Source organism: Halichoeres trimaculatus, unplaced genomic scaffold, assembly GCF_033239565.1.
Source record: "Halichoeres trimaculatus isolate MK-OKI-2021-1 unplaced genomic scaffold, fHalTri1.1 fHalTri1_scaffold_4, whole genome shotgun sequence".
Taxonomy (NCBI): Eukaryota; Metazoa; Chordata; class Actinopteri; order Labriformes; family Labridae; genus Halichoeres; species Halichoeres trimaculatus.
In genome coordinates, this window is record NW_027437182.1 from 37,132,814 (window position 1) to 37,149,243 (window position 16,430).

Sequence of the window (16,430 nt, forward strand, 5' to 3'; positions counted from 1 at the left end):
ATGTAAGTTGGTCTGACTGTTTTCTTTTTTCAGTGTAGGCAGCTTCTGTGCATGACCCGTCCTGCTTGATCTGCTTGACCTGCTACGCTGAACTGATGCGTCACAGCTCCAGCAGATATAGGATCCAGTGTATTTGCCACATTGGCTTAAATGAGCAGACACATCTGGTGCATTTGAGGCGTAGCTTTATGTTAAAACCTTCACGCAAAAACAGACATCTCTGACTGTTTTATACATGACTGTGGTTTCTTATCTACCTCTTTGCATTTTTTATTGTTTTTTATTCAGTTGACTGTGATCTGATCCAGTGCCATGATAGGTGTTTTATACTAAATATATATAGTGCTTCATTTTTGAAAAAACTGTAAAACTCTGTGAGTGCTGTAGATAGAGTCAATTATGAATGAATTAGTGTGCTTCACTTTAATTAAGGAGACACAGGTGGGGGAACAAGTTGTGTTCATCTTGAAGGTTTGTGTTGGTTTGTCTCTGTGGATAAAGCAAAGACTGAACCCTGTCTCTGCAGAGATCTGTTGATCTCAGTGTTTGACATGCCAGTGACAGAGTCCCTCATGTTCCTGAGGGACTCGTGTGTTTTTATGGGTCACATTGTGACATGAATTCAGCCTGTTTCATAACCAGATTTAAAAAAAACACCTCACACTGTGCGGATGAATAAATTGTGTGGAGTTTCTCATATGTCAACCTGACCTGTTATGCAAACCAATCAGTCTTAATGTCTGCAGCACCCTTAGAGAGCAGGGTTCACCGCAATTTCATTTTGACTGTTATTACTCCTTTCTAGTGCTGCTGTTCACATAAGTTAATGTGATTCATATCCAGAGTGATGGAGCTTATTCTGGCCTTTACTGCTCAGGAGATACACATCCACTCATTTTACACGCTAACGTTCAGAAACATGATGATAATATATGTGCATTAGTGAGGGGACTCTTGTTATGCCGCACATCAATGGGATGAAAGGTTGAAGAGTAATCACTCTGCTGTTTAACAAGCCTACTGACAGACATGTCACAGTAAATTAGCTTCATTAAAAACGCATATAAAACAGCTCTAAAGAGGGTCTGATGGACACTGAAACTGTTGATTCTATTAATTACTTCTACTAATTGCCAGGTACAAGGAGCCAGAGGAGTGAGACTAGAGGAGGATGGGGAGGATCAGGAAAGACAAGGACCATAATATCTGATGAGATCCAGTCACTTTGGTTGACCATGTGGTCCACCATGGTCTAACCAAGAGGCAGGCTGGGTAAAGATTGGAGCCAGATTTGAGCAGGTAGCAGGTAGGTAGCATCCATCATCTAGACTTTCTCAAAGAGAACAGGTAAGAAATCCACTCTTACTAGAAAACTGCAGGACTGCAGATCAATAAGTACTCATTAAGTCTGGTAGTACAGTATTACCTGTGGACTGTTCTGTAAGCTGTAAAATTAAGTCTGTTTATTTGGGAAATTAATCCCCACTTTGTGCTTATACACAGTATTTACATTTTTTTTTACTGATTTTATTTCAGAACTGAAAAATAAAACAGAACAAGGTGGTCAGGAGTGTCTTTTGTCTCCTGAACAGGAAACTGAAACCATGAGAGGATGCAGCACAGGTTTTTGTTTGTTTTGTTTTTCACTGTAACTGTTTACAGTAAATTCTTCTGTTGTCTGTATGTGTAACTTTTGAGCTGTTTGGGATTTTCACTGACCAGGGAAAGTTGTAACATTTTTTTTATGTTTCTGTCTCCAACTTTGAGCTCTTTTAGTCTGTATCTTCAAACTGCTGTACAAACAAGCTTCAAGGAGTCTGCCAGTAAATGACCTAGAAACTCTGTGCAACACAAACAGAAAATGCATGGCTTCATTTTAGACAAGACACAAGGAGTGAACAATGACCTCATAGTCTGGGGCAGTTGTTACACAGCTCAGGGTGAAATGTAACATGATGAAATAAGGACCGTGACCATCACCTAAGCTACTGAAAGTTATTATTTTTTTCTTTTTTTCCGAAACTTTAAAAACAAATTTGCTGTGGTTCTGCGGAGTACAGGACTTGACCCCATGACGCCAAACGTATCATATCTGGCACATTAGTTACAAAGGCCTCTATCTCATCAACATGATAGTTTCCTTGAAAACCAGTTGAAAAAAATACTATAAATTAAGTATTTCCCCCCTTGACAATTATCATTCTGCGACAGGCAACTGAAGTTGTGCTTTGTCTCTTTTCAAAATGAGCACTGTCCTGAAACCAGCCACACTCTTTTCAGGAAAATCATTGATAATTTCAAGAAGTTGTGGTAAGAATAACAGCTAAATTGTAACTCATTTTATAAAATACATATTTTCTTCTTTGCATACTACAAACCTTACCATAAGGGAACTAAACTAAACAGCCCAATTTATCAAATGTGACACAAATAACACATCAAAAACAAAATGATACAGCACTGTTTTTGTGGATTGTGGGGGTTGTGGCACTCCTGGAGTGCAGCTTTGTGGGCCTTCAGATGAAATGTCAGGCACTTAACCCATATTTAACTTATGCAACTTACCCAAACAAGTTTGTTACAAGTCCCTGAGTGCATTAGCGATAAGCTAGCTTGGCTTACAGCTAACACCTAAAATCTTATCACAAACAATCTGAAAGGGAAAAAACTAAACAGACACATGATTAGCATGATGTACATTTGATGAGTTTAACTACAAAGCAGACTGTGTGATCACAATCAAATTTGAGAAAAAAAACCCAAAAAATGTTATCACCTCAAAATTATGTTTTCCCTCACAAAATTAGCTCTTTCTGCTAAAGGGCACAACTTATCTTTATGTTCAGAGTGAATCAGGTGATTCCTATCATTGTTCCTGATTGGACTAATTGACATATGGCTAAGTCCCACCCGCAAACACAATGAGCCAATCACAGTGCATATAATCTTCCAATACACTCAGACAGTCTCTGCCTGTATGTCCTTTGAAATGCATGTCAGAAGGTTGGTTTAGTTTGGTTTTATGAGGATTTATCTGAGATCTTAAGGTAATAAATGGTCAAATGGTGTTCATGGGGTTCATGTAAGTCCAACACAAAGTAACCCTTTACTAACACACATCAGAACAGAGAAAAGTGTCTTCTTTGGATAAAGTTGTGCAGCAGATCACAACATCAACTCAGCGTGAATAAAATGAAGAAGGATGTCTCCATCTGCTCTAAGGTAAGCTGACATTGTATCTGAGGCAGCAGATTGTGACTTTGCTGTAAAGAAATATTAAGTTATCTTTAACACTAGAACCACCATTGTGGTGTGACGGACGCTTTGGGAATTTCTGTAACATTAGCAGAAGTTAGCCTAACATTAGCTCCTAGCTATGTTGTTCATCATGTCTCTTTGTTTGTTGGGAGTTCATTGGCCTGTTTAGTTCTACTTTTTGTTCTTTAGTGGTCGTACATCATTGTTAGCTGTTGTCCAAAGGGTTCTAGTTAAACTGACGTTAGCTTAGCTTTATTAGCTTATCTGTAATAGCTGCAGGGCTTGACATCAACCTTTTTGCTCACCAGCCACTGTGGCTAGTAGTTTCCCTGAGTTATTAGCCACTCAGCATTTTCACTAGCCACAATTTTGTTGTTGGATTATTATGTTAAATATGATTAAAGCAGATGATGACATGGTAAAGTTTACTTGAAATAGATTTACAACCTTTTTAAATGTAAATGACCCCTGTGCATACTTAAATCAAGACCACAGAAATCAGGTATTCAGCCCTGAAACGGTTGTGCTCCTTTAATATGAAAATATGCAGACTATTAAAACAAAGTAATAAAAGGTGGAGTTTAATATTCCATTTAATGAAAGTTGGGAAGGTTGGAGATTAATTGAAAAGATAAAAACTAAACTGAAAAATCCAGCTAGAAACAATGTCTGCTTAAATATTTATTTACAACAGTTATTTTTCAGTAATAAACTAAGAACCATACTTTCTGGACTATAAGTCACTCTGGAATATAGTAATACATTTTTTTAAGGTCGTATCAGTCAAAAAATGAGTTGAAGATGAAAGCAACATATATAAGTCACAATGGGTCATAAATTTCATTTATTTAGAATGATTTGGTTTGTTTACAGTATTTCCAGAGTGAACTTTTTACATATAACTGTGATAAATTTTTGTACATTAGGAGGTTTAAATATTGTTCCTTCAGCTCCTCATATCCGTGACCAGTTTTTCTTCTCTATGTGTGCTTCTCAACGACCACCCCCTCCCCTCCCCTGCTCTAGGTGAGTGTTCCTGGTGAGATCAGTGCAGGGTGAGATTAAATGAGCTCCATCTGATAAATGTCTTCACTTTTAAAAAGTTATGGGAGATTTGACGTTAGTTTGTGACTTAAACCCTGGAATCTGTTTACAATAGAGAGCCAAAAAGACGTGAGTGAAGTTTTAAATCGTGTTATCAGGCGCTAAGCAACAGGAGCTGTCACAGTGTCCAAGACAGAGGCTGGAGACGAGTGCGTCTGGGCGCCTGTCAGCAGTTAGGTCAGCAAAAGACTTTGCGAATGGACCAATGAGGTAGCACTGTGTGCTGCGTGGGAGTTGTAGTGCCGTAGTCTCATACTGCAATGGGTTTTGTATTTCAGATGCTGTTTCAGAAAACTACAATTAAATAATTCAACCCGCTAAAGTGGCTAGTAGGAGTGGCAGTGTTACCCGCCACAGCTGAATTTCACCCCCATTTGGTGGGTTGGCGGGTGTTAATGTGAAGCCCTGAATAGCTGAGATAACAAAGGTTGTCAAATGTTGTGCTCAATGATTCAGTGTAAATACTGTAGACTCATCCTTGATAAAGATGGTAAAAGGAGGATATATTTTTGTCCTGATCCTCGATCTTGTTGTCTGAGATGCTGATGCTAACCAGATGCTGTTCATCAGGTTTGCACTGGGAGCTGTAAATTTAGTCTGTAACTGAAGCTTTTAATCTACCTTCTCAACAATAAAATGATTCATATATCCTTCCAATGTGGGATTTAGAGCTTTTTGGAGGCTTCTTCATGAGCTGTGATCTTTCTGTCTCCTACACTCATCAGTAACATCCTATGAAATGTCTCCTACTGTGACACGTGCCATAGCGCCTGTCACTGACTGTTTATTGTTCGTCCCACGACGAACAACCAGCAGGGGGCTGGTTAAGCCAGAGGTCGATTGCAAGTGTCACAACTGTCCCTGGTCTCCCTTATGTACTGTCTGTAGGGAGTGTAACACTGAACATAAAAAGGCCTAAGTAATTGTGATGAATGGAGAAGTGTTTTACATTGAGCACATCAGTGTTCAACTGGTTCTTATAAATGTCTGTTCATATGGTGGTTTGTGCGTGTCATTTGAAAACAAAATGCCATTTGGAGAATTTAAATGTTAAGTTTCATTTTGCAGGAGAGTTGAGGAGTTTTGCCTGTTGTTTGTGTGTGTGTGTGTGTGTGTGTGTGTGTGTGTGTGTGTGTGTGTGTGTGTGTGTGTGTGTGTGTGTGGTGTGTGTGTGTGTGTGTGTGTGTGTATGAAGCATGCTTTCAGAAAATATGAGTAAACAATCAGGAGAAACTGTAATCTGCAGAGGAGGAGAAACCCATTTTCAGTTTCCTTCAGTAAAGGAGTGTTTAAAGGAACTCATTACCAGATAACGATGGCCACAATCCGGAGCACGGCTTCGTTAAGGCTCTGGCAGAAGTTCACCAAGGCGCTGCCATTCGGCCCCATCCTCCCCAACATAATACCTGTCAAAACACACAGCACAAGCTTTTAAACCAGGGCTGAGTGCATTTTAATAAGCAGCCATGAGGTGCACTTAGGGACACCAGGTTCACACTAAAACTCTGAGTGACACAGAGCAGCTTTTTACCCATGGTGGCAGAGAAAATAACAATTCCAAGGACATTCATCCCATCGCTCGTTCCTTCCCGAGTGCGTATGAGCACATCCGGAGGTGGAGTCAGGTCAAGGGCGAAGTTCTGGATGTCAGTTCCATTTTCATCCTGGATGCCATAGATGAGCGCTCGCCTCGTGCTGGATTCTGATTGGGCCTGACTTAGCGTGGGCTTAGGTTTTAAAATGTACTCGCTGCTTGTTCGATACTGTTTCCAGGGAAGAGAGAGAAAGAGAAAACAACAAAGCTGCAGTGATGTCCTCAGACAGAGATGAGCCTTTGGTTTTCAAAGTGTTGTGTGTGACATAACAGGTCTTACCTGCTGGAACGTGGCCTGGACCAGATTGGCGGGGAACATGTTGCTGTGAGGCAGAGGTACATTCAATCAAAAGGTTAGTGAGTGTTCATGAGGGTCTACAGAGTTTTCTTTCATAAAGATAACACTTTATATGACTGTACTGGTCATCTAGATGATCAGAGGCTTCCTGGTTGAAAAAAGTCAAGAAAAATGAGTTTATTTAGGAGTTTCTGAAGTGGTGTGAATGAAAAGGATCAATAAATAACCTCTCACAGCTTCACACAGAGCAGGAGCAGCTTTCATCATGGTGTTAGATCAAGATTTATAGGTTTTTTTAAATGGACATATATCCTAATAACTCACAGTCAAATAAATAAATAGATGAAAAGAGTGACCTTGGATTTTTCTACTGTGGCTCCAGGTTTTGATACTTAATTAGGATCCCCAACCCGAGGGCAGATTCAAAAATGCACCCATTCTCAAATGATTTGCATTTACAAACTGTTTGTCCTCGTCAAAAGCTGTAAAAAGTGGCGTTTTCATCAGATTGTCAAGTTTTTGACAGTCCCTGAATGTATCACACGCGAAGTCAGCAACATGCTGAAAACCAGCAGGAAAGAACGATGATTTTTGTGACTGTCATCCACATCTTGTTTATTCACATGTCTCCTTTGAGATCTGCAGAAAATAAACCGTTGGCTCTTGCTCAATTCTGTCAAAAACAAATAATTCCACACTCTTTACTGCTTCAAACAAGCCCTGGATGATTGATATATGTTCTGTATTTAAATCTAACGGATTCTTTGAAAGTTGCCCTCCATCTTCCTGGTGTCATGTTTCAGCTTGGGGCTGCTCAAGGGGCAAAATCCGGTAAGTAAAAATGAAGCCTAGGCTGAAGTGCTTAAAGTCGCTGTTCATCGAGAGCTTGAGTCTGGCTGCAGAAAGCCCAGAAGTCACGTAAACACCCAGCCATGAAAACAGACTTTTACGGCATAATAAAAAGCATATTTACAGCCTGGTTCTAAAACAGCTTAGGCCTAAAACACTGATTTCAGTATCGACACACAGTGTGCCGTGCGTGAATTTTTTCAAATGTAGCTGTGTCCGCAGATTGGTGCCATTTCACAGTTTCTGAAACAGATGGGTGACTTCCCTGATGCTTTGTCCTTGTTTTATACAGTCTGCAGGACTACTCTGCACCAATAAGCAACAGTTTGTGTGTAAAAATGAAAATAATTCATTCTTCTTTGATCCGATGCTTGAATAAAGTGTTATGTACATAGTTATTCACAGTTTTCATTGGTTTAGAGTAAATATTCAATTCCTGCCTTTCTTTTTTGAATCGTTTCTTGCATTCTGGTTTTGTTATGTTGCTGAGACAAATTTTTCAGTAACAACTGGCTGTAGCCCTGTTTCTCCTGACCTCATAGAAGTGTAGAACTTCATATTGCCAGGGCTCTCAAGTGTCACGCGTTGAGCGTGACAGTCACTTTTCTTTTGTCACACACTCCCGCTACACATTGTATTTGTCACACTGAAAAAATGTCCACAGAGAAACTTCAGACTTGACTTGGTCTCATGAACAATTATTATGATCTCTCTTTTCCTGGAGTATAAACATTAGGAAAACTATGAAATGTCTGATCAGCAAGGCGCGTCATAGATATTACACACGTCTGGCGGTCCTGCACATTAGTACATCTGATGCTGCCACGATCCGCTCTGTGGACAGGCTCGATATCTTCCATTTGAAGTAAGGCTGTTATCGTTGTTGTCTGACAGTAATGTCACTTTACAGTGCAGCCGATGTACGTGTGAATATCTGACCTAAATACCTCCCGAAATGCTCGGCGTCTTTAGGGGCAGCGCCCGAGGCTGGTGAGAGTAGACAGACAGAAAACTTCATCTCCAAGCTGCTGTTTTTAGTCACTCACTGAAATGATAAGTTCAACATGAGGAATCCTGCATCACGTATTGTTTATACCGAGGTGAAGACAGTTTCATTTTTAACGTTCGCCTTTTTTTCTGTGAAAGTTGTGGGAGGATGTCCAAGGACACATTAGAGGTGATTCCTTGATCATAAATTTAAAAAAGACAAAGGTGTTGAAATTATAACCTGAACAAAATCACATTTTCATCGACTGGCTCCTGATTAGGGTCTCAGTGTTTTTAATGACCTTTTATAAACTAACTAAAAGCTGTGAAAGTTGTGAGAGGATGTCCAGAACACATGAGAGGTGATTTAGGATCAACAAAGTAAAAAATGAGAAAACTACTGAAATTTTAACCTGTTAATTGTCTTTTTAAGGCAAAATGTTGTTGATGATGAAGATTAGCTGAGTTTCATAGTATTTATTGTTGTGATATATTCAGGGCTGTCACATCCTAAAATACCAGTGGATTGAGGCGAAAAGTTATGAAAGACCCCCCTATTTCTATAAGGGGGGGTGGGGGTGGGGGGTGGGGTGGGGTGGGGGTGTCTCTCTAGTCTGCACTCAAAACTTGACAGCCCTGTATAGCAGTGAAAAACAAGTCCACAGTGAGTAAAAAATGTGAAAGAACCAAAAACCGGCCAAAAAATCAAATCAGCTTATCTTAGGTGCAGGAATGTGAAGATTTTTTAAAGATAGAACCACACCACTTTTTTCTTGTGTTCCTTATGCCTCAGGGTACCTAAAAATGTGTTATATATTTCCCCACCTTATTCTTTAATTTATTTTTAAACAGAAAAATTCATTATTCGTTTCTCTTTTCTTTTTCTAAAGAATTACAGCTTTTTAATTTTGTTACACTACATAAAGACAAAATTGAGTTACATCAGTGTTTGGCCATCGTTGTCCTGAGTCTAGAGAGGTGCTGCACTTCACTCTATGGAGAAAACTGAGACCACAGTGAGTTAAATTATATTTCACAAAGCAAAAAAAGCTCAGAGAGTTTGGGATCCAGAGGGTCGTGACTCATGCTGATGCTGACACTGTTTTTTCCAGCAGCACACTGCAAATAGCATTGTGTCATGTGGCTATGTAATACAATTTAGCTATTTCAGTGAAAAACCTGCGTGCCTGTGTTTGTATTGAATAATATTTGATTCCAACAGAGGACAGACATTAAAGAAATTTGGCTGTCACAGCCCCGGAGGACAGGGGGTCATAAACCAGGTTGAAAGAGTGCGCTCGCCCGTACGCAATGCTCCGTGAACAAAAGCGAACGCCCGTCTACAAACAAGGATTATCTGATTGTTCAATACTAGTCAGCCTTCTATTGGTTAATCCACAAAAAAGTGAGAGCAGCCAGAGATCTGTGAGCAGAAATTCCCTCAGCCCAAGAGGAAGAACCCAAGTGTTAGCGCAGAAAATCTGCGCAAGCAGCTTTATAACCAATTTTCATTTCTTAATTTGAAAACCAAAATGAAATAACCACTGGTTTTTTGTTATTTGATATCATTTCTAAGCAGAAAATCCAATTATCAAAACAGACACGTACCAGAGGGAAACCTGGACTGAGATTGATTAAAAATGTTCAGATGTCTCCAAATGAGAGCAGAAGTTTCTCCAGTCTGCAGGATGCTGATAGCCTCCTGACATGTTTTCAGCTGTGTGAAATAACAACACGTCAGTGTTTGTTTACCCTGAGTCAAACACGCGTGGGTGTTTCTGCATTCTCAAGGACACCTGTTGTTCCATTTAGTCTCCCTGTAAAGTTCTGTCTCAGCTGAATAATGACTTTCACTTCACTGCTCTAGCAACAGCTCAACAAACAAGGCTGGATGAGACAAACACAAACTAACAGAGGCAGAGCACAACTGGTCACTGTGTCTAGAGTCACTAAAAACTCAGCTCAGACCACCAAAAGATGAAAAGCTTAAAAGGCTTTAAAAATCAACAACTTTAATCCTGTCTCAGGGTTTGTAGTAAATATAAATGAGTCTGTAAAAAAAAAAAAAAAGAAAAAAAAAAAAAAAAAAGGGAGCTATGACGGAGGCATCTGCAGTTTGCTAAATGTGATTTTTACATTATTTTTACATTCTGAAATATCTATCAACCCCTCAGAGTCAGTTTTCTGCAGTGTTACCTGCTGTAAGAGAGTGCTAAACATCAGCAAACTCTGTTTCTGACCAAGAAACATGTTCTCCATTAGAGTGCAATATGGGGAAATATGTCCGGATGTTTTTATGCCAGAATCAGGATCTGGATTTAATCAGGATTGTTTTTTTATATATATATTCAGACTATTTTAACCTGTAAACAACATCTTAGGTCAAAATATTTCTGATCCTGCATTTTGAACTATTCTTATGCTCCATTTTTTCTTTTCTGCTCCATTTCATCATTCCATCACTTCAATCGAGTCTTGTATCCTCTGATGTGTTTTTGGAGTCGTACATTATTTTCAGTTTCAACACTTCTTATGTTCTCTTTGCTGAGTCTACAAACAAATAAAGAGTTTTAATGACAAAAATCTAGTTCATTGAAACATGTTACACAGCATCAAAACCTTGGGTTGTAGTTGTGTAACATACTAATTTTTTTTTATTACAACATTAACAAATAAATCTCTGTCCTCTTAAAATCCATTTCTAACATTAAGTCCCTCTGAAAAGTCCATATCACATATTGATTGGGATGTGCTCTCAGAACCCTGCAGTACAACATACAGCTGTTTGAACTCAAAATCTGTTCTTTTTGTAAAAAAAACTCAGCATGCTGGCAAAGAACCCCAATGTCGAAGTATTTTGGTGCCATCGGTGAGTGATATACACACCCTTAAAGTGATACTCCTGGATGGAACAAGTTGGGTCCTATCACAAGGTTTAGGGAAGAAATGACCCCTACAGCAGTGTTTTTGTGCAGCAGAAGCCCAGAGCGCTCGCACCAAACACCCCCTCCCTGCTCCTCTGCCGGTTTCCTCTGCACTCAGACGGGGCCATATTTTACTTGACCACAGACACAAATAAACGGACTCCCACTGAAAAAATCTGATATCAGTCTGCATTCACGCTTCATTTAGAGAATTTTCAGCGCGTTACTTTCACACAAAAACACCGCTAAATAAGGCTCTAGTTCTCATCGTGTCTCTTCGTCCTGGCAGACTACCTGTGTTTGTTTATATCTGGCACGCCGCGTGCGCAGACTAATACACCTAGTGGCGAGCGCCTTGTAGCCAGCTGTGGCTCTGCAGCGGAGGTAGCGCCGTTTGACGACACGATGAGAACTAGAGCCTTATTTAGCTGTGTTTTTGTGTGAAAGTTACGTGGTGAAAATTCTCTAAATAAAGCGTGAATGCAGACTGATATCAGATTTTTTCAGTGGGAGTCCGTTTGTTTGTGTTTTTGATCAAGTAAAATATGGCCCTGTCTGAGTGCAGAGGAAACCAGCAGAGGAGCAGGGAGGGGGTGTTTGGTGCGAGCGCTCTGGGCTTCTGCTGCACAAAAACACTGCTGTAGGGGTAATTTCTGCCCTAAACCTTGTGATAGGACCCAACTTGTTCCATCCCAGGGTATCACTTTAAGCCCATACTGAAGGGTCTCATACATGGCGCCAACCTCCGGTCTAAGAATATGAGACTATGCTGAAGTTTTAAAATCTGCTGTTTCTCTGGTGTCTGCTTGGGGCTGGTTCCTGGAGTAGCCAGCCAAAAAACACTGTTTTCACAGTAGAAATAAACACATTTACAGCCTGGTTCAAAGAATGTCTCTTGTCTGAATCACTAATTTCACTGTCAGCACACACTGTATCACTGGGGGTGAAGTTTTACTAACTTCAAGTTAAGAAGATATTAAGATTGCCCAATCAGAGGCCCACCTCAGCTCATGTGACTGACAGGCGCCCTATAGCTGTTAGTGTAGAAGCTCAAAGCCAGCTCCACTTCCACTATGGCCGCCCCAGCCAACTTGTTTCAAAAACCTGTTTCAGAAACAGATGGGTGAAGTCAGGGAGACTACGTCCATTTATTATACAGTCTGTAGTATAAATCAGGCTTTGAGGTTGTGTCTCATGGGCATCAACAATAGTAATCTGTCAGCTGGGATGTAGTGTGGGTTGAGAATACAGGTGTACAGAAGCAGTCTGTCAAGTCATGATGAAGCTGGAGGTGATGACAGCCTTACCGGATGAGGTCCAGCAGAGCATCAGCAGAACTCATGATGGCCTTGCCGCTTTCCTCAGAGTCCTCTTTCTGAGCAGCCCCTCCCGGATGGATGATGGACACCATGATGATCCCCACTACCACAGCCACAAAGGTGGTCCACAGGTAATAGGACACTGTGATCAGACCTAGCCGGCTGGAACACTTGGCATCCAGGGCTGCCAGTCCTGACATCAAACTGGAAAAGAAAGGATCCCAGTTAGTTAGAAACTGGCTTCAAACTTCAGGGAGGGTTTTCTTGTTTTCATGCAATGAGAAAGGAGTCAATGAGTCAGCTCCTCCGCAGCTCGGTGATAATGGATTTCAAAGAGAGGATGATGCATTTAGAGAGCGTTTTAGAAGGCTAAACCTATTATTACCTCACACAGGAGCAGGAAATCCTTCAATCTGCTCCACATTTTTATTACAAAAACAATTTCACCCTCAGATTGATTTCTGGCTGTTCTGAGATTGTCTTTAATTTTACATGAGCTTTGTTGGCAGATTGAGTTTACACAACTTTCACAGCTCAAAGACAGAGTAATCCCAGTGTTTGAATTCACCTTTAAACTTTGACAAACTTTGTCCTCTGAAGATCATCAGATGATGGAATATAAAGCTCCAGGGGGTGATGGAGCTTCAGCTGTTTTCTTCTTCAAAGTAAACCTAAAACTTTGATTTGTTGATTAGATTTTGTTCATATAAAGATTGAATAATCCCTGGAATCAAGCAACAAGTTATTCTGAACATCAGCAATATAGAGTTAAACTAAAAGGACAGCAGACTCCGCTCATGCCTCAACCAGCTCTGTAAGGATAAATAGCTGGTAATTAACAACCCGATAAACAACCCATCAGCCGCTTCAGAAGCTCCACTGTGCCCTTGTTCAAACTGACGGGCCCATCACAAAACAGCCCCTGCCAACAGGGAAATAATGAGTGTGTGACCGGGTCAGTGTGCCATGTTTTGTTAAAACATTAAAAAAGCTCTGAGTCATTTCAAACAGCACACAAGTAAAGTCCATGTACTCTAGTTTAATCCATCAATGAGGGTTTGGTTAAACAGGCTTCAGATGCAGGATAACTGTTAAAGAGCATACTGCAGGTTATTTATTATTTATTTTCTGCAAATTAACACTTAACATTGTCTGATAACTGTGGGATAAGACAATTTTTGATTTTATATGTTATTCAACAAAAAGACACACATTTCAATCAATCAATCAATCTTTATTTATATAGCGCCAAATCATAACACACGTTGTCTCAAGACACTTTACAAAAACATTAACAGGTCTAGACCCGTAAATGTTAATTTTATTAGCAGAAACCCAACATCAAGACAAGATAAGGAGTCTTATCTCATCTTAATCCACCATGAGTACAGGACTTTGCAGCATTTAGCAAGTTGCAATGGAAAGGAACAACTTCCCTTTAACAGGCAGAAACCTCAGACAGAACCAGACTCATGTTAGACAGACATCTGAGGAGACTGTGTTGGGGTTAGAGAGCGACAGATAGAGGAGAGAGAGTGGGAGAGAGAAGTATAGAGAGAGTGGGGGTGGGGGGTGGGGGTGGCAGAGAGAGAGGGATATATACACACACACACACACACAAACACACACACACAGAAAGAGAGAGACACAGACACAGACGCAGTCTGAAGTTTGGCGCTGTGGCGACAGTTAAGGTAAAACCAGCAGGCCGTTCCTGGTAATAATCCAAAGGCGTAGTAGCTGACCATCCACATCACCGATCCCGAGGAACCTACAAGACAAACTCAGATCCTCCCAGAGAGGTCTATGGTCAGTAATTATAACAGGACAGTAAGACTAGAAGTTAGACTGACAGATAGAGAGGGAAACAGGAGTCCTGTGTGTCAGTTCCCCCCAGCAGTCTAAACCTATAGCAGCATGACTAAGAGCTGGTTCAGATCTGATCCAGCTCTAACTGTAAGCTTTATCAAAAAGGAAAGTTTTAAGCCTACTCTTAAAGGTTGAGACCGTGTCTGCTCCTCGGACCTCAACCAGTAAGTTATTCCAAAGAAGAGGAGCCTGATAACTAAAGGCTCGACCTCCCATACTACTTTTAGAGACCCTAGGTACAACGAGCAGACCTGCATGTTGAGAAGGCAAAGACCTAGATGGATAAGACGGAACAATTAAGTCTTTAAGATAGGATGGCCAGATGCCATTAAGCGCTTTGTAAGTAAGAAGAAGAATTTTAAACTCTATCCTAGATTTTTAAGCTTGCGGCTATGTTTCCTCTCACGGTCACCCAGCCACTCCATCCCGGCTGCTTGGGATCTGCCGGGAGGGAGGCTAAGCTAAGACAGCCCGCACCGGCTACAGGGGGCTGGCTAGCATTAGCTAAAAATGGCCTTGCTACGGTGCGGAGCCGCGTCTCCAATTCAGTTACTCTCGCCTCCAGAGCTACAAATATTGCATTGAATTCATTTATCGTTATCCATAAAGGAGGATGAGGAATAACTAAACATCTGACACATTGGGCAGAAACGAGCCGCAGAAGGAGAGTCAGAGTGAGAGCTGGAGCTAGAGTGAGAAGACATCACTAGTGCTGGGGAGCTAAAAGGCTAACAGAAAAACCAGTAGTCAGAACATCGAAAAAAGTGTACACCCTTGTGGAAAAAGGCAGATTGCTTGGTGAAAACTACTACAGGGATGGTGAGTTTGAAAAGAGGGAAAGTCCGTTACAGAGAAAACTACAAAGATAGTTGAGAGCTAACGACCAGACCGTGCTGTACACAGAGTAAAGGAAAACTGGAAATGATACCACACACTCACATGACCGCAGAGATTCCCCACATTTAGAGGAAGAAGTGGCTGTTTTCAACTGTTTAAAGCTTGTCTTTGTCTGTCTTTCTTCCAACATGGCGTCATGTGACGTAGCAAAGGGCTATTTAATTTGACCATTCATCCAGATGGTTCCATAGTGCGTTTGCATTGGATGCAGAAATACTAGCTTGACAACACATGGAGTCCTCTTTGTCCCCAAAATCACAGATACAGTAATTGGGAGGAGTCTGGAAGAGTTCTCCTGTTAGGATCAGTTTGTTTTGTGTTTTTTGTTTTTTCAAATATCTGGTAAAAATGCTTATAAAGCTGCTCTTTCACCCCAGATTAGTGATAACCCTCAGAATCCCAGGCACTTACTGAGTGTTTTTTGCTTCTGTCCATATTTTTACTCACTGTGGTCTCATTCTTCTCTGTAAAGTGAAGTGCAGCACCTCTGTAGATTCAGGACAACCATGGCTATAAGTTGATGTAACTTAATTGTGTTTTTATGTACACTGCAAATCTGAGAGGATATATTTAACTCCCTTAGTGTTGAATTTAACACTGTTCTGGTGTTTACATGGAAATCTCTGAAAAAGTGTTGAATGAACACTTTTCAAAGTGTTAAGACTTTACCACTATAACAGTGTCACCCAGTCAACTCTCACAATGTAAAATAACACCACAATAGTGTCAAATTAACTCTAAGCTGGTGTACATTGTTCTTCCATCGGTACCACTATGACAATCACCCAAAAAACAGATTGAAGTGATACTGAGAACTTTTATTTTTTCTCTTCAACAATTCACATAAGAAATGTGAACGGACAAACCCTGTCTTTGAAATGCTTCTGAAACATAAGGTAGTCTGTAAATGTTGTTCTCTCCTCAGTTACGGTTTACTGCAAATTTGAAATGGCAAAATTTAACTCCCTGGGCTTGTATGCACATTCAGTCTGTTAGATTTCTAGATTTTTTGGTATATTGCATTATATATTGAATGTTTTTGTGTAATCATGATGGATTTAAAGTTTGCATAATGTATCTTATACTTTATTAGCTTCACAAGAGTTGAACAGTAGTTTCTTATAAAGCCATGTGTGTAAGCCTTTCTCTGGGTTGTCAAGGCCAGCACACTGATCAGAAGTGCAACACTCCTCACAGCTGTGGGTGACCTTATCACCCATGAGCTCAGACCCCCCCCCCCCCCCCCCTTCCCTCTATCCTCCTTTCCCTTCTCATCTGATAATTTAGGTACGCATCTGACACATATACACGAACAAACACATATATTACCA

The 16,430-nt window shown here is 40.6% G+C and overlaps 1 protein-coding gene across 1 annotated transcript in view; it reads right to left on the minus strand.

The window, feature by feature from the left end:
• The window catches only part of slc1a7b (solute carrier family 1 member 7b), a 97,240-nt gene that overhangs the window by 18,068 nt on the left and 62,742 nt on the right, over positions 1-16,430 (minus strand). The window contains exons 3-6 of the mRNA XM_074668116.1: positions 12,322-12,537; positions 6,237-6,279; positions 5,894-6,125; positions 5,669-5,768 (exon numbers count right to left, since the gene is read on the minus strand). Coding sequence (XP_074524217.1) covers positions 5,669-5,768; positions 5,894-6,125; positions 6,237-6,279; positions 12,322-12,537 — 591 coding nt within the window. The remainder of the gene's footprint in view (positions 1-5,668; positions 5,769-5,893; positions 6,126-6,236; positions 6,280-12,321; positions 12,538-16,430) is intronic.